General features: G+C 29.6%; 1 protein-coding gene across 2 annotated transcripts; it reads right to left on the reverse strand.

Annotated features, from left to right (window-relative positions):
- Nucleotides 1-13487: 13487 nt before the first annotated feature.
- On the reverse strand, nt 13488-23999 carry LOC103573056 (DNA replication licensing factor MCM4). Of its 2 annotated transcripts, none has more exons than XM_008551912.1 (8): nt 23714-23999; nt 21174-21472; nt 20194-21089; nt 19812-20134; nt 19253-19530; nt 15666-16066; nt 13802-14012; nt 13488-13711 (listed from the first exon to the last, which is right to left on the reverse strand). In XM_008551912.1, the coding sequence occupies exons 1-8, from the start codon at nt 23850-23852 to the stop codon at nt 13601-13603; spliced, it is 2658 nt and encodes an 885-aa protein (XP_008550134.1). In that variant the 5' UTR covers nt 23853-23999; the 3' UTR covers nt 13488-13600. The 2 variants fall into 2 exon arrangements, with proteins under 2 accessions (XP_008550134.1, XP_008550133.1); XM_008551911.1 differs by having other exon boundaries at nt 23705-23999.
- Nucleotides 24000-25515: the final 1516 nt, after the last annotated feature.

Consider the following 25515-nt stretch of genomic DNA (forward strand, 5'->3'; position numbering starts at 1 on the left):
GTCATCACTGGATATTTCGCACCGTCAATTGACACCCAGCAGACCTTGTAAAGTACTCGGGGACCATTTTCACACCGAAAATTTCTTACAGTGTCCTGTCTTCAATAATACATCAAAATGTTCGTAAATGTTAATATTTTTAAATGTATTTTTACGTTCGTTTTCTATTAGTTAGCTTGAAAAACTCTGGCAAGTTAAAAAATTGGATTAAAAAAAGGTTTACGCTTTGCCGAGTGACAGACGTGAAAGTGGGGTAGTACACGGAGAGAAAATTATGGTAACTGTTCCTACTACGTTTATGAAATATCATCCCATACCGTTATGGCAATGATTACTTGGGATTATGGGATATAGACCCATACTCATAGAAATAGTTCCCAAAAGTAAATAGTAACCGATCCTTTAACCACATTGTAATGGTTCCTAAGTGTGTATAGGAATAAGCCCTATATATTATGGTAACTATTCCTATAATATTATGGTAAACATAACCATCATATTATGGTAATGGTTACCATACTATTATGGAAATTATTACCATGATATTATGGTAACCGTTACCATAATATTATGGGAATAGTTACTATAATAGTATGGGAATGGTTACCATAATAGTATGAGAATGGTTACCATAATATCATGGGAATGGTTACCATAATATCACGGTAATAATTCCCATAATATTTAGAAATTATAATATTTTTTTTTTTTTGTAAGAAGCGTTTTTTTTGTATATTACAAAATTTTAAGTATATAAAAAAACGCTTATTACAAAAAAAAATTATTATAATTTCTAAATATTATGGGAATTATTACCATGATAGTATGGTAACCATTCCCATACTATTATGGTAATAATTCCCATACATTATGATAATCGTTACCATAATATTATGGTAACCATTATCATAGTTACATGGTAACGATTACCATGATTCCATAGGAACTATTCCGATACCATATGGGAATTATACCCATAATTATAGGAATGATTGCTATAATATATATGGGTGCCGTTCCTATAATCAAAATTTGAAAAAAACCGGTTACCATGCAGTATGGGAACCATTCCCATAATATATTGTAACTGTTACCATAATTTTCTCTCTGTGTAGGCAATGAAGGTGCTCATTCAACTCATTCAACACAGAACACTCTACTCAGTATTTACTATGAATTACGTCGAATAAGTTGAATGGGAGACTTCAGTGATCTCGACTTCACTTTAAATCAAAGCGCTTGGCAAACATAAAAGCGTAAATTTTTTTAAATCAAATTTTTACTCGTAATAACTTTTAAAGTTAACAAACAAACAATGGTAATAATACATTTAAAAATTTTAACATTTCTGAATACTTTAATGTATTACTCAAGACGCTAGCATACATTGGCATAAGATGCGCAATTGTTAATTTGGAGCTAAATATAGTTCTGTCTACGGTAAAGAGACACGGTAGGCCCGAGCCATGATACTTCACACATGTACATGTGTTTGATTTGAACGTGTACTTGGCGCGAGATACTACCGTGTCTCCTGATTAAAAGTATATATGTTTGGTTCTAAGTTATCGATGCGGTTTTTAGAGTTTTTGAATTGAGTATACTCATAAATAAATTTATATAGGGGAGGGGGTTGGGGCAAAACGAGGTACCCCCAAAATTTGGTAAAAAAAAATTTTTTTTTTTCGTCTAACCATTGTATATCCGATATAATGGACCAGCCCAAAAATCGAAAAAATGATTCTATCAAATTTTTATCGTCAAATTAAAAAAAATTTAATATATTTCCGCATTTTTAGCCCTACCCATAACACCTGGGGCAAAATGGACCAGCCGAAAGTCCTGAAAAATGATTCTTTCATATTTTTATCGTCAAATTAAAAAAAAAAAATAATATGTTAATCCATTTTTCGGCAGATTTTCTGTAGTTGGAGCAAATTTGGCCACTAAAAATATTCAAAAATAATATTTTAATTTTTAATTGATAACAATTCAATTAAAAAAAAAAAAAATTTATCATTTTTTGGCGGAGGGCCTCTCTGTCCCACAAAAAAAATTTTTTCTGCCTTCGTATCCACCAATGATGTAAAACGTAATTTTTCTGTATGTATTTTACATAAAAAAAAAATTGAACTTAATGTAATTTGATCAACTTTCAGAAATTTTTTTTTTTCAGCTTTTTTTCAGGGTACCCCATTTTGCCTGCCAAATGTAAAAATTTTATTTCTTAACGGCTGCTAAAAATTTTGTCTATTTACCTTGAATGTTTAGCATGTCTTAGTCCTCAAAAACTTAGTATTTCCTTAGGTCCCCTGTTTTGCCCCCCCCCCCCCTCCCCTAGTTAATTAAAAGTTATTGCAAAAACAAAAATTTTCGAAAATTTTATTTTACGAATATGTAAGGCAAAAAATACTAATCTGAAACTAAATTTCGATAAGCCACTGTGAATGCTGCATCGCAAATCTAAGTCGATCAATCCGTAAAAAAATTATAAACTGTTTACATCCGTACGTGCGTACGTACATACATGCACTTGGATACTCTAACATAATTTTAAAAATGGTCAGACTAGCTTCTTAAGACCTCAAAACGTCAACATCTATAAAATGCTTTTTTTCTTAAAAATTCGAGACGAAAACATTACTTTCAATATTGATTACCAATTTTTAAATGAAATGTAGCTTACAACGAAAAAAAAGTTCGGTGTTCGTCCGTAGAATTTATAGAATAAAACAATAAGGTTTCAAAATTAGATTGAAAAATCGTAGACTTATAAAATGTATTTTCGTGTTCGTTTGCTCAATCGGAAAACGATATCTCCTATGTATTCGATTGTTTTAGAGTACAGCTCTGAGCAAATAAACGAAGACGTAAATGTAAAACAAATAAATATGCTCCGAGCAGTCCTGCGCAAGCACTCAAACACACCATAAAATCTGTATAGCTTATTACGTACGTTCAATTCATTCTCCAACTCTGAAATTTTATAAATTTTTTCATTATTTGTGTTATACAGACATAGCATGACGAATTTTTTACCAAAAATTTAATTCCCTTTAAAAATACGGTCTTTAAAATTAAGAATTTTTTTTTTTATTAATGAGCAATAAAATAAAAAAAAATATTTTAATATGTAATTCGATTTCTCCCAAGCTTTATAGCTTTGTAACTTTTTTTTCTAGTAATTTTGAAGATATGACATCGAAACGCTTTTGCTTAAGAAATTCAATATGATACGTGGGATTATCAATTGGAATTCAAAAAAAATATTTTTTTACAAATTTAATAGTCCAAAATTTACAAAAATTATTTTGCGTATAATTCATTGAAACATTATCCTACATTGAGTTAGTATAAAATTTTAAGCTGAATTTTAGAAATATTTCTTTTTTTAAGCCTTTAAAAAATTTTCAAATAGTTAATAATAAATAAATAAATTTTTAATAGTTATAAATAAAACACTTGTGTCATAAGTGTACCATTCAATGAATAACATACTATTTTCAAGAACTATATACAGAAAACAATCAACAGACGTGATATTCCAGGACGATGTCGATGAACGAAACATTTTCAATCTGCGCCGACTCCCTATCGACTCGTTTCGTTTACTATTGCGTGGGAAATTTCTATTCAAGGTTATGTCAAGAGCAAAACTATATGAACTCCACACTCCACGACATTGTACCGCATTATCACTGAGACGCCCACAATTGTAGAGCGTGGGTGATGAGCGTTGGCGGGAAAATAAGATATAATCCGGAAAATTTATATATGCATCATCGAAATTTCTAAAATATAGTACTATTCACAAAACATAGTGTGTACTAATATCCTATTATTCATAATACTAGCAAATTTTTTATGATAAATATAAAATATTTTTTTTTTAAATCTGGAAAATGGTTGACCTTGCGGACCAACCCCAAAACTTCTCGGCGTTTGCATGGTCACAGAGCTGCTGAGCTCATAAGATCATTTGAATCACAATTTTCGTAACCATAAAAAAACTGAAAAGAAAATTTTGTCTTTTCAATACATGGTTAAGTTAAGACTTTTTATTTGTCCTTTGGCTGAAGAGAAAGGTCCGTATACATTTTTATGTCCATGGATTTTCGCAACGGATTTTCACGTAGTTTGGGGTGAGGATCACGAAAATCTAGTCTATTTTGATGGGAACTTGTGCAAATGTTTGTTATTAACAATCTAATTGTTTAAATCGATATAGCTCCTGAACTGTTAATTTTATGGAGAAGTTTATTGGAAAAAAAATTTTCAAAATAAAAAAATACACATAAATGATGTCAAAGCTTTTTTTCCCTATCTCGAGTGTTTCGCGAGATATAGCAAAAAAACAAGCCGGGCGCTTTGACTTCTCCCTCTCGCACGGCCAGTTGCCTTGTGCGCGCGCTCTCCGCCTAAACGCATCTTGCCTGATGGTAGATATACAATGAAATAAAAAAAAAAATCGATAAAATGTCGATAGTGCCAATCGAATGGATTTTTCGGGGAACGAATTTCTGTAGTATCGTCCAATGAACTTTTTTTTTGTTAAGTAGTTTTTTAAACAAATAGATTTTGTCGATTGAAAACGGATTTGAAAAAATCCATTCATTTATAAAATTAGTTAAGAAAAAAAATCGACCTGTCAGTTGACCCTCCAGGTCAGCCCCAAAACTTTCCGCTGTTTTCGAGCTCCTTAAGCTCTAAAACTGTTGTGAATACATTTTCGAGCTCGAAAATACAATTGTATGCCTTTGTTTTCGAAAAAAAACTTTTTTTACCATTTTTTCTCCAATGATATCTCTCGAACGAATTCATCGATTGAGACGTTTAAGGTGACAATCGACGCGTTTTATTGAGTTCTACAACTGACCAGGTTTTGAAATTGATTTATCGAGTCGTTTTTGAGAAATTTTCTGAATACTTAAAAAAATTTTTTTTTTTAATTATTTCGACAACAGTTTCTCTTGAAAGAATGAACCGATTTTGATGGTTGAGGTGGCAATAGGCGCGTTTTATTGAATTCTAGAGATGATTATAACTTAAAATTAACGATCCAATTATTTCGATGATATTCGAAAAAAAACTTTCTTTACTATTTATTTCTCCAACGATATCTCTCGAACAAATTAACCGATTGAGATGGTTAAGGCGGCATTCGACGCGTTTTATTGAGTTCTAGAGCTGGCTAGATTTAAGTGACGATCTTTCAATTTGTTTCTGAGAAATCAATAAAAAACTAAAAAAAAAATTTTTTTTTTTCGTAATTCGCCAATATTTTCAAGTCTACTTAATCAAATGATCTTAAATTTTTAGGAAAGTTGATGGCCAACAATCTCTTTCGATTGCCACCTTAAATATTCAAGTCGATTTATTAGTTAAAAAGTTATAGACCATTCACACACATACACACACGCACACACACACACACGCGCGCGCGCGCGCACGCACACTCGGACATCATTCTAAAAATAGTCAGAATAGCTTCCTAGGACCCCAAAACGTCGACATCTAACGAAAACTCGATTTTCGAAAATCGGGGTGAAAACAATAACTTCTCGAAATTTTTGAAAATAATCGATTTTCTAAGCGGGAAGTTAAATGAAAACCATAAGAGATCTTTTTTGAAGAGCGGTAAATTTCCTACAGAAATATGTTTCTGTTATAGCTGTACACTTATTTTTAAAGGAGTAATAAAATTTTTCTCATTGTACTAAAATGGGAAAGTATCATTACTTAGGCAGAGATAAACGGCATTGTAATAAACTTTTTTATTTCTTTCGAATCACATGTAAATGATTTATATAATAATCAAGTATAAAATCCAATTTGGGAATTAACGAACACCCTAATGGACACAAACATACTCAGACATTATTTTGAAAATAATCAGAATAACTTTCCAGGACCGCAAATCATCAAGATCTGTTCAAAGTTTGGTTTTCAGAAATCGAACCGAAACCAATAACTTTCCTCTTTTGCAAATTTTTCATTTTTTCTGCGGGAAATTTTAAAAGTATTATTTCATGTACCAAAACAATAAGGTAGTCGTTGAGGCCCCTTTGAATGCAGGCGTATAACTCAGGTCGCTCAGGTCCTACCTGCATCTGGTTTTTATGATATCCAAGGACAGAAAGCCATAAATCCAGGTAGTTGAATTACAAGCTGCTGGGTAAATGTAGCTAAATTTAAACTGCTCAATAGGTAACAATTTATATTTTGTCAAAAGATTTTACTTCTACAAAATTTTGACGAATTATATTTAAAGCTATTCAGTAAGACAATTTGAACTCCACGAACATACAAATTTAAGTCTCGATATTTTCAATGTGATATTATAAGTTTTTTTTTTACCATACACGAAAAAAAAAAAAATATGTACTGCAACAGGATTTTCTTATTACAGCAACAGAACACATCCTGTGGGAGCAACAGGAAAAATTCTGTTGCCCCTCTTTAAAAATATTGATTGAAAAGAATTAAAAATGATTACGAATGAAATTTGAATTCTTTTCAATAATTTCAATTCTTTTGTTTGTATATACAGTTTGCATGGAGTGAGCGCTTCTCAATTCTTTTCAATCAGTATTTTTAACCAGGGGCTGCAACAGGATTTTGTCCTGTTACTTCCACAGGATTTGTCCTGTTGCTGTAAAATGAAAATCCTGTTGCTGCAACAGGATTTTGTCCTGTTGCAGCGCCTATTTTTTTTTCGTGTAAACATAATTTTTGAAGGATGAAAGCGAAAAAAATACCACAACATTTTGTTGGCATCTTAATTTGTGCACACATTACACTCACACGCGCGCGCGCACACACACCGTAACGAAGTACTTTTTTAACTTCCCGCTAAGAAAATTGAAAATTTTCAAAAATAAAAGGGGTTATTGGTTTCGGTCCGATTTTCAAAAAACCGAGTTCTCAACAGATCTCAACGTTTTGGAATCCTACACTGAGAGAAAAAATCAGTAACTGCTACTACAAAAAAATAGTGATATACGGATACAAATATATTTTCTTAGTTACGATAACAAATCAATTTTAGTTAATATAACAATTAAATTTAGTTGCAGTTACTATTTTGTAGTTAATTCAACGTTTTAACTGTTAATGTAACTGACTAAAAATAGTTATATTTAATTCAAAGCAGTCATTCAAAGAACTAAACCCTAATCGTTAAATCAACTGAGATTTTTTACTAAACATAACGAAATTTTTAAAGTTGCTAAAACTATAAAATGATAGTGAATATTAACATTATTTCATAATTACTTACACAAATAATATTTAGCTACAGTAATTAAAGTAGGATAGTACGGCTAACCATATATATGTAGTTATGAGAACAACTAATTTTTATTTACCAGTGTGATGAAATTATATTTCATCTAACAAAAAAAACTTAGTTGTTGTCTCAATGGAAATTTAGTGGATTTTAAGGAAAAAAAAATTATTTTTTGTTTACAATGTTAATTTTAATGGTTTGTTAGGTTATTTATTTATTTATTTTTTTTTTTCGAGGCTTTTAAGTTTATTTCATTATATATGATTTTTTTTTTTTTTTGTGATGGGAGGTGGCTTATGTATATTTTTGTCAAATTTATCTGACACACGCGCTTAAACTTATACTTTAAACAACCTTCCTATGCTTATTAAATAATTATTTCGCAGTCGCCCTAAGAAGGATTCGAACCTAGCGCCTTACGCACGCAAGACCGACGATGTACCGCTACGCCACACGGCCGTTGAGTAGCCATAGACGTTACTTAACTTATAAGCTAAGCGTACAAGTACTCACTTCGTTACAGCAACAAAATTAATTTAGTTACGGCAACCATTGTTTTCGCTCACAAATTAACCTTCAGGACTTAAAAAAATTCACATATCACGCTAAAAAAAATATATTTTGATTATAAAACAGAAGTTCATGTCACGAAACTCCGAATCGACTGACATACACAAATTTTGGCCAAATTTTTTTGTCTTATAAATTTTGGGCTCAGAAACTTAGAACAATTTAGACTTTTCAGACTTAGAAAAATTTTAAGTTTCGGGACTGAAAAGATTTCGGTGCTCAAAAAAAAAAAAAAACATAATAATAATACTTGTCGAACGCAAATTTAACGATTTATATGTAGATCATATCGAAATAATATATTATTTTAACCCCGAAATTTTTTCTAAGTCCCAATTTTAGTTTGATTAAGTACCAAATAATATTTGATTTAACTAGTTAGTATGTGTTGTAACCACTAAACTTTTATTGTAGCGATAACTAAAAATAAATAACAAACTAATTTTAGCTACTTCAACTATTTTTTTTAAGGCATCTGAACAATAAATAATTATCATAACTATTTAAATTAGTTACACCAACTAAATAAAAATACTTGGATAGAACTATGTAAAATGTTTTACCACTACTATTTAAAATTGTTACATCAACAGCAAAAATATAGTGATATACGGATACAACTTTAAAAAATTCATTGAATCAACTATTTCGAAATAGTTAAAAATATATAGTTGCTGCTACGATTTTTTTTAGTTAGATTGAGTACCAAAAAATATTTGATTCAACTAGTTAGTATTTGTTATGATTACTAAACTTTTATTGTAGCGATAACTAAAAATAAATAACAAAATAATTTTAGTTACTTCAACTATTTTTTTAAAGTCATTTGAATAATAAATAATTATCATAACTATTTAAAGTAGTTACAACAACTAAATAAAAATAGTTGGATACAACGATGTAAAATGTTTTACCACTACTATCTGAAACTTGTTACATCAACAGCAAAAATATAGTGATATACGGATACAACATTAAAAAAATCGTTGAATCAACTATTTCGAAATAGTTAAAAGTATATAATTACTGCTACGATTTTTTTTAGTTAAATTGAGTACCAAATAATATTTGATTCAACTAGTTAGTATTTGTTGTGACTACTAAACTTTAATTATAGCGATAACTAAAAATAAATAACAAAATAATTTTAGTTACTTCAACTATTTTTTTAAAGTCATCTGAATAATAAATAGTTACAATAACTATTTGAATTCGTTACACTAACTAAATTAAAATAGTTGTCTCTTTTTAGTTATGGCAACTACTGAGATTTCTTTCAGTGTAGGAATCTATTCTGACTATTTTCAAGATAATGTCCGAGTGAATGTATGTGTGTACGTACTTACGTGCACATGTGTGTATGTAATATTCTATAACTTTTGAATGGATTAATCGATTTAGATTGTTGAGGTGGCAATCGAAGTGAATTATTAATTCGTATAGGAATTGTATACAATCTGTGAAAGATTAAACTTAATCAGTACAATATGTTCGGAGTTATTGGAAAAATAAAATTTTTGAAAAAAGGTTTTTTAAATCTTAACTTTTTACTTACTCCATGGATTGATTCCAAAATCTTACACTGAGAGAAAAGTGCGTAATTGTGGTAACTAGAAAGGGATGTGTATGAAAAAATAGTAATCTTAGCTAATATTTATAGTTTCTTGTACTATATCATATTGCCCGAACCTTTTTAAAAGTAATAATATCATCTAAGCATTACTAACATTTTTAACTTCCTGCTAAGAAAATTGCAAATTTTCAAAAATTAGGGAAGTTATTGGTTTCGATCTGATTTCCGAAAATCGAATTTCTCTCAGATTTTCACGTTTTGAGGTTCTAGGAAGCTATTCTGACTAATTTCAAGATGATGTCCGAGTGTATGTACTGTGTAAATATCTGTAACTTTTGAACGGATGAAGCGATTTTGATCGTTAAAGTGGCATGCGATGCGGCTTGTTAATATCTAAAAGCTGTGAAAAATTGAGCTTGATGGGTAAGGTGCGTTCGGAGATATTCCAAAAATAAAAATGTTTCAAAAATGTTTTTTTGGATAACTTTTAATGTGCTGGATGAATTGATTCCAAAATCTAATCAGCTCTAAAAATTTATAAGCCGCGTCGAATGCTACCTTAACCATCAAAATCGGTTCATTCGTTCAAGAGAAACCGCTCTTGAAAGAATTAAAAAAAAAATTTTTTTAGTTTTTTTTGAAAAATCTCAAAAACGACAATAAATCAATTCCAAATCTGATCAGCTTTGAAACCACCTCAAATGGTCATTTCGTTCGAGAGATATCGTTGGAGTAAAAAATGGTAAAAAGCGTTTTTTTCGAAAACAACGGCATACAATAGTATTTTCGAGCTCGCAGAGCTTGAAAATGTATTCACAACAATATTTTGGAGTTCAAGGAGCTCGAAATTAACAAGAAGTTTTAGGACTGGCCCACAGGGTCAACCGATAGACCGATTTTTTGTTTGTTATGGTAACTATGTAATATTATGTCTCAGAATTTATACTTCAGCAATAATAATAGCAATATTTTTTTAGTTCATCTCTACAAAGAAAGAATGTACCAGTGACTATTTTAGTTTGTTCATCATCCAATACTTTCTGTAACTAGTTTTATTAGCTAACGCAACTCTGATGATGTAGTCACCGTTTTTCACTCCGCATAAATAGTTTCTCCATCTAATAATAGGTAAATTCAAGAGATATCGTTAGCAATAAATTTAAAAAAACTGTGTTTTTCGAATAAAATTAAAAAAGTTCAATTGATTATTTAAAAAAAAAAAATTTCAGCGTGAGAGACTAAAGAACTCCGTCGAATGCCAACTTAAACGTCAAAATCGGTCTATTAATTCAAGATATCAGCGATGAAATATTAAAAAGATAACAATTGTCCCCATTTTCCTAGGATAACTCACTGTATAATTTATCAAATTATCTAAAATTAAACCGAGTTTACTATTTTACAGACTTTTTCGACCACTACAGATTTTATTGCAATTGTTTCGTTAGTTTATGTAATATTATCGAAAAAATATAAGAAAAATCACTGTTTTTTACACATTTCTCGGGTATTTAATTTATTAACACTCTGGTCAAATTAAAAAGTCAATTAACTATCGATTTTAATCGTATTTATTGATTTTTTTCCGAATTCATTGATTTCATTATGCAAAATTGCGGCCAAAAATTTAAAAACTGCTTATTGGAGCTCGAATATGTATTTTGACAAAACAGCGGGAAGTTTCGGGGCTTGCCTGCAGGGTCAGTTGGTTTCTAGATTTTGATTAAATTTTGCTCAAAAATTAGTAGTTAATATCTTATCTAAAAAACAATAGGATATCATTTTCTGCAACAATAGATAATGTTTTGAGTGTGATTGGCAACCTCGATAGAATTAAATTGAGTTCTTTTGGATTCATAGGTGATGGTAAACTTTAAAAAGTCGTGGAAATTCACTTCATTCTTTCAAATCGGGTGCACCCGGGAGACCGTTATCGTCCGTTAATGGTCCAGTTATCGTAGATATTCAGGATTATTTATTATTCCCTGAGACAAGTCTTGTAATCAAAAACAGTGATGCAGAACTTGATCTCTTGTCTCGGCCTTGGGATGTTGCTTTTGACAAAGATGGAAATATTATTGTTACTGATAGGACACATCATTGTATTGAAATATTCAATCAAAATAGTAATCTTGTGAGAAAATTTGGAATACAAGGAGGAGTTCAGGGCAATTTTTCAGACCGGCAGGAGTTGCTGTCGATGAATGGCGGCGTATCATCGTAGTCGACAATAACAATAATCGAGTTCAAGTAATTAACAAATTTATTACTATTCTCTAGATAGAGAAACAGCATGATTTCTAACTAAGATAATTAATCCTTTTTTTTTACGTATAGATTTTTACAGTGGAAGATGAATTCATATTAGCATTCGGTAAGCACGGCAAGACCGATGGTGAATTTGATTATCCATGGGATGTTGCAACAAATACAGAGACTGCCAAATAGTGATATCAGATACACGGAATCATCAAAATCAATTATTTACTCAAGATAGCAGCGTGTTTCTTCGTATATATATTAGGGTGGCCCAAAAAAACCGACTATTTTTTTTTCGATCTCCCATGAAAATTTATTGGCTTACGATGTTTTAAGAAGGCTCTCCAAAAATCAGCTCGATAAAAAATTTTCAAGACATCGCTCACGAATTTTGAAAATATTAAAAATGATTGAAAGTCGGATTTTTTATTTCAAAATTTTTTCTTTCTCGTAGCAGCAATAGTTTCTATTTGTGAAATCATGGTTATGCTGAAAATTTCGGCCCAAAATTTAAATATTTAAACGGTGCTCAAGAATTTTGAATATTAACTGTTAATAGGTAACTAATAGTTTGAATTAGTTTTTGTTCTTTTTTATAACTCAATTATTGTCATTTTAGTACAATATAACTTTTGCATAACCAAAAATACAGGACAGTCTTAAACAACAAAATTGGTAAGTTTTGAATAAGCGAAGAAACCTAAAAATTGAATTAAAAAATAGAAAAGTCTGTAAATAACTTATTATTTCTATTTCTCGGGTTATATTTTCAGTCATTATCATGCAAATTGATGGTGAAAAAATCGAGAAGCTTTATTATTAATATGTAAGGGTCGCTCGAAAACGTCCAAAAGACAGCACTCAGAAACATTCAGAATTTTTGAGCGTGGTTTAAATATTTAAATTTTGGGCTGAAATTTTCAGCGTAGTCATAATTTCACAAATATAAACTATTGCTGCCACGAGAAAGAAAAAATTTGAAATAAAAAATTCAAATTTCGATCATTTTTGATATTTTCAAAATTCGTGAGCGACCTTTTGAAAATTTTTCATCGAGCTGATTTTTGGAGAGGCTTCTTAAAACATCGTAAACCAACAAATTTTCATAAGAGACTCAAAAAGAAAAAATAGTCGGTTTTTTTGGGTCTCCCTAATATATATATATATTATTGTATATATTGTAACTATATTGTAAAAATACTATATATTGTAAAAATAATAATATTGTAACAAATGTGAAACTGATGTTTTAAAATACTTGAATAGCTAGAAAACACAAGCCTTCTTCTGTTGTTTTTATAGATGCGCGACTAAGTCAGTTAGTCTTATATTGACATCTTAACAGCAAACATCTGTATATCAATAAACTATATATCTCTTTGCTTTCTGTTACTGCTGTTAATTGTGGTGTTATTATTTCTAATATAAGTGTATTATTATTATTATAGTGTATAAGTGATATTAATTTAAAATACCAGTCACTACAATATATATGTGTGAAAAAGAGATCTTTGAGCTCGATTACAGCGGAAAGATTCGGGACTGGTCTGTAGGGTCGACCAGATTTCAAATTTTTTTAAATTTCTCCTACTCTAGACTTTACATTATATAATTACAATATAAAAGCTGTTTCAACATCGAAACAGTGATTTTTCCCTATAAAAAAATTAACCAAAAAAAAAAAGAAAAAAACAGTTAATGGCTGATTAATATATCGTACTTTTGATAATTATGAATAATAAAATATATATTACGACTAAATAAATTGGGTTCTTTGAATAATAAACAAAATTTAAGTAAAAAAATCCAGTGAAATATTTATTGTCTACTAAATCTTCGTCTGTAAAACTACAAACGAAAGTTTATTATTAATTATCAAAAATATTGAAAAGATTGTGATAAATTAAAATTTAAATAGTAACATCAGTACAAATACGGATAGTGTTCCTTCCAACCACGTTTATATAGCCATGATCTTGAAGATCTTTTAAGGAATCCTCAAACATGTCACGAGTCACAAACTAAAAAACAAAAACAAAAAGAAAATTAAAATAAAAAATAAACAAATAGTTGAAAAATAAACATATTTTAAAAATAAATAATTTAATTACAATTTGCATAGTTTCCTTTAACTCAGTAAATAATTTCTGATAATTTAACGTAGGAACTTTTCTTTTGGATGCGATCAATTTTTTAAGAGCATCTACTACTTCATTTCTACGTTTCCTAGCTGCAGCTGAAACTCCAGTCGTTAAAATGCTAACATCAATTTTTCCACTCAAAGGATCTACAGCCGACTGTTTAAGAGCTTCACGGTGTAGTCTAAATATAAAAATTCATTCTTCGTAATTAAAATATTGAAATATTAAAGCAGTATTCTACTTTGAGCGCTCGAAAAAAAGCTATTGTTTATCAATTTTTAATGAGAATATGAATATAGTTATACACGTAGGGTTTGTTAGTCTTCATAAATATACGACTGAAATACAATTTAAAAAAAATTTCATTATATCTTTCATACATTTTTAACATACAAAAACATCATTCGAATACAACGCCTCGATTAGTCGGTGGGTCTGCGCTTGGCATTAAAATTTCAAAAATGGACAATCTGAAATAGGAAATTTTTGAATTTTTATATCCACTATTCTACTAGCAATCGGCTGAACTAGGATTTTCTATGTACATTAAGGTGCTCCATTTGAAACGAACATTTTTTTTTTTAATGCTCACAAGAAAATTTTGTTATTTATATGTTGAGAGAAAAATTCCCTGAAAATTTCAGCTTCTTATTTTAATTTCAAGTACTTCCTCTTGAGCTTCAAAGTTTCCCATTTAAAAAACATGTAAATCGAATAACTTTTCTTTTAAATTTTTTCTTGAGCGATCGTTTTGAAACCAGTTCTTATTTGTAGAGTACGGTTTTGGTCTAACTCGATCCATGTCAATTGTATCAACTCCGAAAGTCAATTTTTCAATTTTTTCATTTATTTTGTTGATAGTGAAGAAACGGCTCATCTTTCAAAAAATATGCATAGTATTAATCTTTTAAGAAATTTTGTCCTCTACAAAATTGTTCATCACACTTATATTGCTAAAGTGCACTGTTCATGAGATACATGCATTTTAACATTTGACATTAAAAAAATTGTAAGCTTACTATGGTACTCATATTTTTAAATGTAAAATGTTAAAATGCATGTATCTCATGAACAGTGCACTTTAGCAATATAAGTGTGATGAACAATTTTGTAGAGGACAAAATTTCTTAAAAGATTAATACTATGCATATTTTTTGAAAGATGAGCCGTTTCTTCACTATCAACAAAATAAATGAAAAAATTGAAAAATTGACTTTCGGAGTTGATACAATTGACATGGATCGAGTTAGACCAAAACCGTACTCTACAAATAAGAACTGGTTTCAAAACGATCGCTCAAGAAAAAATTTAAAAGAAAAGTTATTCGATTTACATGTTTTTTAAATGGGAAACTTTGAAGCTCAAGAGGAAGTACTTGAAATTAAAATAAGAAGCTGAAATTTTCAGGGAATTTTTCTCTCAACATATAAATAACAAAATTTTCTTGTGAGCATTAAAAAAAAAAATGTTCGTTTCTAATGGAGCACCCTAATGTATATAGAAAATCCTGGTTCAGCCGGTTGCTAGTGAAATAGTGGATCTAAAAATTCAAAAATTTTCTGTTTCAGATTGTCCTTTTTTGAAATTTTAACACCAAGCACAGAGCCGCTGACTAATCAAGGCATTGTATTTGAATTGTTTTTGTATGCTAAAAGTATATAAAATATATAATAAAATTGTTTTAATATATTTCAATAGTATATTTCTTAAGCCGAATAAATCTTACATGTATATCTTTATTCATAATCTCATTAAAAGTTCATAAAAAATAGCTTTTTTTTTCCGAACGCTTAAAGTAGAATATTGCCTTAAAATGCTAAATGTATTTTCTTACCTCCAAGCTTCTTCAACATCTATGATCTCAACTATTTGACTGAATCGTACTTTAGCATGAGCTTCAGATAATCGAATAAGTGATTCTAATTGTCTTGGGTACGCCGTGATTTGTCCTACCCCACTTCCTACTCTTCGCATGTCTACATAAGCTTGAACTAGTCTCTGTTGTGCTTCTTCACTTAAAGTTGGCTTGACATGTTCTTTTGCAAAAGCTATATAATCCCTCAAAACACTCAAATCAAATAACTCATCTTCATGTTCTGGTTCATCTTCCTGATAAAGACTGACCAAGTGCTTGGCTAGTTTGCGATCAAAATGTTCACTTTGAGGATCCAGCATCAAAAAAATCAAATCAAAACGAGACATAAGAGTGTGGGGCAGCATGACGTTCTCAACTACCTATTATTAAAAATCAACACAAGTCAATTAAAGTAATCTCAAATAACAAAAAAAAAGAATGCATTAATGATTATTTATTTATTCAACATAGATTTTTCTCATATTACTTTACTATTATGGAAAATAAAAAAATTTATTGATTTAATAAATTCACTCTACGATTTGTATCAGTGAGTCTAAAAAATATATGGAAACTTTAAATAGACTTTCATTTCATATAAGTGCATGGAGATGTAGATATTTTATCATAATATTAATCTCGAAACTTCAAGTTTCAGTGCCTGTTACTGCTAGTCGAAACAAGCTTATTTCAACCAATGCCGCGGGAAAATATTGGCGAATGCGTAAATTGCAAATGCCATCATTCAGTGGGCATAAAAATGAGTATATCACACACCAAGGAAGGAAAGTAGGACATTCCAAGCAGCGTGTATAATTGCCTACCCGAGTCGAAGACGAGGGTGGCAAACACGCGTATTAGGATGTCCTACCTTCCTTCGTGGTGTGTATACAATTTTACACCATATCTGCACCTGAAAGTTTAAATTTCGACCTCTGTTTGAGGCAAGAATGGCGCATGCGCGTATTTCTATCATTTGTTTTTTCATAAGAGTCCCAAGTAGCACACTTACCTTTGAGACATCTATTAGATATCAGTTTTTAGGCTACTTTTTGACATATCAATAAGACACCAATATGTTGACAAAACGATCAGAAATTTCTGTCACCGAAAAAAAATCTACTTACAAGACTTAACACAAGTGACGATAAAAAGTAAATTACAAATAGTAGTAAAATAAGTCATATCTCAATGACTTTTTAATTGAAATAAAACAAGAAAAACAACACAATTCGTCTATCTCCAGAACCAACATTTGCATGTCGTACTTACACCAAAAAAGGTGACTAAGACAAAAAAAATTTGTCTAATCCTTTTAGAAGACATCTTTAAAACATCTTAAAGTTGACTATGTGCTACTTGGGAGGAAAGAATGACTTTCTTTCCTCTAAACCGGACAGGAATTTAAACATTCGGTGCAGATACGGTGAAAAAAAAAAAAAAAAAATTCGAGAAAACTTGTTGATTTAATTTGAAATACTCAAACAAAAAAATTTTACTAAATTCAAGTATAATATTTCTTATTTCAGGGACCCGGCATGAATAACTCGGTCTATAATAACTCTGGTCAGAACACCTCGGTCATTATAACTCTTGTAAAAATAACTCTGTACAAAAACTCCGGTCAAAACAACTATATATTCATGCAATATAAGTGGTATCTTAGCGCACGCTCTTTTGTTCGCCAAACAGCTGTTTGCCCATTCAACTATGTCTACGACATTTGTGTGCGTTATATGATTATCTGCCTGCAACAAGTAATTTTCAGTGCAACAAGTAAACTTTTTCTTCACGTGTTGCTTAATCCGACTTGTATTAACCGGAGTTGTTTTTATATAAAGTTGTTTTGACCAGAGTTGTTCTTGTACCGAGTCGTTTTGACTGGAGTTGTTTTGTCCGGAGTTGTCATTGTTCGAGTCGTTTTGTCTGAGTTATTTTGCCCTAGAGCCGTAAATTGTAATAATAATCATTAATTTTTTTAGGCGCCAATTTCAATTCAAAATTAGTTTTTGTACTTAAAAAAATTTTTTTCTGTGAAAAAACAAAAAGAAAATAATTTCTGTAAATCTATAATTACATGTTTATTTGAGAAACCCCATTAGTCATCGACTTATGGGGTTTCTCATCTAAACGAGCAATTTATCACCCGCGTGGCTGAACTTTAAACGCTGATTTGATACATATTTTGATTGATTTCGATGGAGGGATATCCAAAGAACACAAAAATGCAAAAAACCCAATTTCGTAAAAATGATGACTTATGGGGTTTCTCAAATCAACGATTCAAATAAAATATCCAATTATTTAAAAACTATTCGAATTTAATGACGCATTTCAAATTTAATTTTTATATTACACCAAGTACAAACTAAAAGTCAAAAATTTTCTTACAAAGTCGTCTCCAAAATTGAGTAAACGATAACAACGCAAAATACCATAAAGCTCAAAAGAATAGTGATGGATATCATCATGTGAACAAAGAACTTGAGCTACTTAACTAAGAGGACCTTTTTTGTGGAGAATCAAATTTCCTAAAAAATCGTTATCTGCATTTTTACTGTAAATTTCGTTATTCAATCAATATTAATCAAAAACTCAAATAGTCATTAAAAAAGTGATTTTCAAAACCAATACAGAAAAAACAATTATGATGACATTAAAATTACTAAAAATACTTTTGAAGAGCATTGAATTACCTACAAAATGCCGCCAAAGGCGATCCGATAATTTGAAATGCAGCTGAGCTATAGAGAACGAAAAAAAAAACCCTAACTTTCCTATGTATCTGAAATAGAACAAACTTCAAAATTTAATGTTATGTTACGTTCTGGCTCTAATTAAATATAAATAAAATTTTTAGAATTTTTTTTTTTTTGAAGTCTCGAATTATTTATTCGCCACAATAGGTGAATAAGCGGTTCGACACTTCTTAGAATAATTAATAAATCAATAAATCGCTATTTTGTTGATGAGATTATTTCTTTTCATCGCCAACAATGTAACGGAAATCTCTTGCGATAAGAGAATCGCCGTGGCTCGCGAATAGTCCAAACTCATAACGATGCATGAGACTCGGGCCACGATGGTGATCACCAGAGTAACCTAAGATGCGACATTGTAATAATTAATTTTTATATTTCATTGTACTCTGGATGAAAATCCAGAGCAACCAGTCAGCCGATGAACATCTTAGGCCCCGGACGTACGTCCGGAGACCGACCGGCTCCAACCAAATTTTTAATTTTTTAAAAATATATTCACATTCTTATAATTAAAATGTTTTACTTTAATTATCGAACCTTACAAAATACATAAAAAATAGAGAGCGCTCAGCAACGGGTGCACCTGGGGTCGATTGACACCCTAACGCCACCAACCTGGTAATTTTTCGTAAACCTGGATTTTTCAGTATGTAACAGTAAAGTTCTTAAAATTAAAACTAAAAGCTGAAACTTTCGGGAAATTTCTTTTCAATGTTTACATCAATATTTTGAAGTGAGAGTGGAAAAAAGTAGTCGTTCCAAACGAAACGCCCTATTATATATTAAATCAAGTAACTCACATACCGTTTTATTTTTATTCCACTGAGACTCACAAGGATTTGCAGCTGCTAAAATACTCGTTCGAGCATTTAATTGACAAATGATTCCGGCTTTGGCAATACTCAAAGTCTGCTGCTCCATAACTTCATGTAATACCGAACGAGTACTGTCATTCATCTTATCGAACTCATCGATACAACAAATTCCATTATCTGCAAGTACTAGTGCACCAGTTTGAAGAATTAATTGGCGTGTTTCCGGATCTTTTGTGACGTAAGCTGTTAAACCAACTGCACTGGAGCCTAAAGATCATAAATAATAATTAATAATAATTGTAAAACATATAATCCTGAAGCTAGTAAACAATTAATAATTTTCGAATTTTTTTTTCAACAATTCATTTACGAAAAAAAAAAAAAAAACAACAAATACGTGCATATAAAAAATTGCAAACATTCTAAGTGCAATTTTTTAAAATATTTTTTTTAAATGCATCATTTTGATAAATTCAAAAATTATAAGCTGTTTGCTAACTTCAGTATTATGTAAACAAAATGATTTCTATATTGAATAGAAAATTAACCTTTTCCACTGCTGTATTGTGAACGTGGTACTAAATTAAAAACGAATTGTAAAAGCTGCGATTTACTGGTACCAGGATCTCCACACAATAATATATTAATCTCAGATCGAAAATGACTTCGCCCAGATGTAGTATGAGTTTTCTTTGTACCGCCAAAAAGTTGTAGAAGAATACCTTTCTTGATGTCTTCATTTTCATAAATACTGGGTGCAATACAACGAGCTAATCGTTCATAAACGTCGTCTAATTGTGAAAGTTTCTTAAGTATTTCGAGTCTATCAGGTGGAAATGCGTGATCCTTTCCGTCTTCTTGCTCATACAACCTATCAATATTTAATTAAATTTAAAAAATGTTACCTGTTGTAATTAAAATCGTACTCACCTTTTGGAATCTTGTTTCCTAAAATGAACAACATCAATGTATGTTTTATATACAGCTCTTACATTAGAAATTCTTGGATTTATTTGTATGGGAATGGCTCTGTAAATTCCAGTTACAGCAACACGATCACCAGGAGATACAGCATCAACTAAATCATTGTGAGCAAAACAAACGGTAGTGTGTGGCGTTTGGCCAGCAGCCATATCATCAGGGGATTCTTGAAGTTTAATCATTTGCTTGTCAGAAAAATGACTGCGATTATGAATCAGTGTAAAACAGTAATTATTGTTGCAATGACTGCAAACAGTTGGCTCTGAAATTCTTCCTTTGTCAACTTCCACCGTAGTGGAAAATGAACAAATAATACATCGGAAAAACGCTTCTCTCATCTCTGGCAATACATTCGATGTTCTTATTACCATTCCAGTTATGGTTATCAGTTGGTCAATATCTTCAGGATTTAAAAGTCGCATATTTTTAGTTTTTTCAACATTAAATGGTCTCACTTGAATCTGATGTTCTAGCACTGCTGCGGGATATTTTTCAAAAAACATTTCATTAGCAGCCATATCCATAGTAGGAATAACTTCTTGAGGATAACAAACTAATTGCTGATATAATTGTTGATCAAAACTCTCTAAATGAGCACAATTAATATTTAAATATGGCTCTTCCAACGTATGGATTTCTACAAGCTTCTGAAGATACAAAGGCTCTGTCAAATTTAATGAATCTGGTAATTCGTCATTTTCAGCTTCAGGATCAATAAAACGTTGAATGAAATGTTTAAACTGCTGTTTACAACGATTTACTACAACATTTGTTCCCCAAATAACCAGCTGTGGTCCAGCTGGCTCACTCTCCGAACTTCTTTGTATATTTTCTTCCTCCAAAATCTTTGTAAAAACATAATTTATAAAATAATAAGTATATAAAAATATTTGTATGAATAAAAAATAAATAAAGTATTAAAAACTAACAGGTTCAGTTAAATTCACTTGTCTTAGTCTCTTATCAGTTCGAATGTCCGGTCTCTGTCTGATTGGGGTACCTCTGATTCCACTTCGAGGAGTTCGAATAGAACTAAGAGAACTTGGAGTTCCATAATTGAGAGGAGAAGAAAGATCTATCTCGCTCATGCCTCCAGCAATGGGACTTGTTTGCAAAATCCGATGTGGAGATGTAGGAGGATGTGAAGAAGGTCCTTCTGATGACGCTGCAATTGTTTCTTGTGTTCTTCGAGTTCCCCATCTTTGAGGAGTCGAGACCAATGATGAACCTGTAAAAAATATTTTTTAATTCGTGTTGTCAAAATAAATTTTTGGTTCTTTGAAAATTTTTGTATCGTAATGATTAATATTACAATTTTGCAAGAATTTGAGGCAAAATACAGTTTATTTAAATTTTAGCTTAAAATACTACGAATAAAATTTTGTAAATTTTAATTCTAATATTCTTACAGTCATAATTTTTTAATGATTGAGGATAAATAAATTATTAATTTCAATAGCAAAAAAAAATTTTAATTTCAAACATTCTGCCATTTGTTTTTATATAATTTTTTTATCATAAATTTACGTTTTCGATTTTCTGATCTAAAACAATTTAAACTATAGAAACATACGTACATTGAACATGCCTTAAATTATAGCATTAAATTCGAAATTTAACTCCCTATCAATCAAATATTAGATTTTAAAATTTCTTTAATCATTACAGTCATTACTTTACCCTGATTAAAAATACTCATTAAAAAGGATTGAAAAAGATGAGAATTGAATACTTTTTGAATACTTTCTATACCACCAGATTTTCATCAGGGTATAAAATTAATACTTTTCAATTCTATTGAGTCTAAAAATAATATGAGAATTTCTAAACTTTCGAGGAATTAAAAAAAATTCAGAAGAATTGATATTTGTAATCTTTCTGAATACTTTTCAATACCAAAATAATATCACATTTCGGGTCACGTGTGGGATTGAAAAGAATTCGGATAAATTGAAATTTTTTAATCTTTTTCAATCCTTCTCAATACCTAAATAGTTCGATATTTCGGATCGAGTGTAGGATTGGAAAGAATTCAAATGAATTGAAATTTTTGAATCTTTCTGAATCCTTCTCAATACCAAAATAATTCCATATGAGAAGGTATTGAAATGGTAAAAGATTGAATTCCTTTCAATACTTTTGAATTCCATTTTAAGATTTACAAAGTATTCAAATGATCAAAATTTCAATTACATTCAATACTTTCCAAAACCTCCGTATGGATTGAAAAGAATTTTCCTGAAAATCCTTTTCAATGAGTATTTTTAATCAGGGTATAAAAAAATACTTTTTACTATCTTGTAATTTTAAATTTTGATTTTCTGATGGTCAAAATTCGGAATTATAATGTAGTAAAAATGATTGGAAATAAAAATAAGTTGGTTATTAATTGGTACAATGAAGTAAGTTCATTGAAAGATTTCACGGAAAAAAATGAACTATATAAATTGAGAACGACAAGTAATATAATAATAAAGTGATCAGTAAATGCTATCATTCTAAATGGTAATTTTTTCATTTATGATTAAAACATGAATAATTACAGGATAAGTATGAAAATTTATTGTCTGTGCAAGAAAAAATTACTATTTGAACTTTAAAAATCGTAACTGATATTTAGAAAATTGACGAAACGTATAAAATTTATTATTTGGAATGTTAAAATTCCCCATATTCACACCCGGGTTCCGGGTTATAATTTCAAACACTAATTTTTAAAGTTTATTTTTTTTTCGTGTTGTGAATTTTGAAACAACAAATAAAAAGAATAGTTTTTAATAAAATTAAAATTTTGTGATAATCGCTAGTTTTTTATATGACTGCACTTTATAGTAATAGTTGCAAGTAAATAACTTTTCAAAATTTACACATAAGACTGGATAAATAAAATAATTTATAATTTTGACTTTTTAAAACAAAATCTATTAATGCTGTCAACTATCATCAAGAACTGAAGGTAAAATGTCATCCACCTTTTTTCTCGCAATCGAAAAAACGAATGGGATTATTTTTGTTGCACTCATACAATAAATAAAATATTCAAAATTTTTGAAAATACAGAATTACAGTTTTTTGATATTTCAAAAAACGCTACAAATATTTTTTTTGAGGTTTCCGTTTATCGGTAAATTCAGTATAGCAAATATTCGGATGCTGTTACGTTTTGACAGTTCCATGACAACTGATCCCCGACAAATGATCCCACTGACAATTCCATAAAATAATTAATTATTAATCAATTACAATGACATGAGTGATTAAAATTCACTGCTGTAAATTTAAAAAGTTAAATTATGTAAATTAGTTGTTGATAAAAATCAATTGACGATGGGATCAGACGTAGAATCAATGTGTAGGGATTATTTATCGTGGTATAAAATTGTTGGGATCAGTTGACGGCACACCTTTTTTGACTAAATTATTAAAAAATAAAATTTTTGAAATAGAAAAATAAACCAACCTTGCTTACTTGGAGTTTTACTCGGGGTATTATGATTAGAAGCCAAAGCAGAAGTCGGAGTTCTAGGTTGAACTCTAGGTGAATCGTTTCGTGGACTTTCATCATTGAGATTTCGTGGTGTTGCGGGTGGTTTCATTGGGCTTGACATTTTGCGTTATTATTTATAAAATATTACCCAATATTTATATTTTTAATTTACAAGTTTGAGTAATGAATAACAGTTGAAGTGAATAACACTTTGTGCGTCTTTGCAACTGGTTTTTCCCGCCAATTAAGTAAACTCTAACCTCACAAAGTTAAGCATCTTAAAAAGTCAAATCTATTATTATTATTATTATTATTTTTATGCTTTCTTGTGGCTCACCTTAGTATTGAATTTTCAAACTAAAATTTTTTCAAATCGTTAATATGTATAAATAAACAAAATTTTAATAAATAATCGATTAATATTAAAAATTATTTTACTGTGTAGTTTTTTTTTACAAAAATATCTTTAGGACTCAATAAGAAAAAAAAATTAATGTTATTGAGAGGAATTATGAAGGAAATCTTGAACCATTAAAGTTGTCAATTATAAATGAGTGTAAATGTAGCAGACATCAGACAAATTTAAAATTATTAATAAATAGAGTAAATAATTGATAATATAAAATTTAAGAAAAATGGACATTTAAAAAATTTTAAAATTAATAAGTGCATTTTTTAAAAATATTATTTTTTTAATTATTTACTCTATTTATTTTTAACTTTCAATTTGTCTGATATCTGCTACATTTACACTCGTCAATTGTAAACATATTTTAAGTGAAAATTCGGTTTCGCGCGCGCAAATTAACTTTCAAGTTGCTGATCACTTTCAAGTTGCTGCCCATTTTTAAAAAATTTAATTTTATTAATTATTTACGCTATTCATTAATAATTTTAAATTTTTCAGATGTCTGCGACATTCACACTCATTATAATATATAAGGAATATATGTGTCAAGTTTTAAATTTTTGCATCAAAATTGATTTCGTCAAAAAATTGGCTAAATTATTAGTCGTATAAAATACAATTATATTCCATTTAAAAATTTCAAAACGCTTTTAGCTTAAGAAAAATCGGTTGTAAAATATTTTTAAATAATTTCCCATTTAATACATATATATATTTTTTTCATTCATTAATTTACTTATTTAAAAAAAATTAAGTCTTAATTTTAAAACTTTATGGTTATGGCTTTTGAAAAATTATTTATAAATATAATTGTATAATTATATGTATACTTTTATTTTCTAATAAATTCTTAAAAATGTAATCATTTTTACGGTTATTGAAAATAGTTAAAAACTAATTTGAGTACGCTAAACGTTTCCAAGACATTGCCTACAAAATATTAATTACAATAAAAATTAAACCATCCGTACTATATACTTCACTGAAAGAAAAACATCTTCGTTTCTAAAAATAATATTCTTAATTGAAATACATATATTTATTTTTTTGGATAGAGCCAAGGAAAAATTTTCTTATTTGTTAATAAAAATGCATTGCCCATGGAAATTTATAATTGGATTGAAGCAATAGTTATTGAAATAAGATATTTTATGCTTCAGTGTGGTAAAAATTTTTTGTTTTCAGTATTATAAATTATAAATAAACAAGCCCTGATTAAAAGAAACGATTCGAAACAATTTGTAATGTTAAATGCCCACAAGAAGGTCGATGACGAAGTATTCAAAAGTATTCAAAAGTTTAAAAAATTCATTTTTTCTAATCGTTTTAAATCGTTTCTTTTAATAAGGGAGTTTTCTTGAATTTATAATGTTTT

Source organism: Microplitis demolitor, chromosome 2, assembly GCF_026212275.2.
Source record: "Microplitis demolitor isolate Queensland-Clemson2020A chromosome 2, iyMicDemo2.1a, whole genome shotgun sequence".
Taxonomy (NCBI): Eukaryota; Metazoa; Arthropoda; class Insecta; order Hymenoptera; family Braconidae; genus Microplitis; species Microplitis demolitor.

Coding starts and splice junctions, on each gene's coding strand:
- LOC103573056 (XM_008551911.1), bottom strand. CDS start 23,852: ATGTCAAGCCCAATGAAACCACCCGCAACACCACGAAATCTCAATGAT. Junction 21,473..23,704: donor TAAAACTCCAAGTAAGCAAG/GTTGGTTTATTT, acceptor TATTTTTTACAG/GTTCATCATTGGTCTCGACT. Junction 16,067..19,252: donor AGTGGAATAAAAATAAAACG/GTATGTGAGTTA, acceptor TTTTAATAATAG/GTAGTTGAGAACGTCATGCT.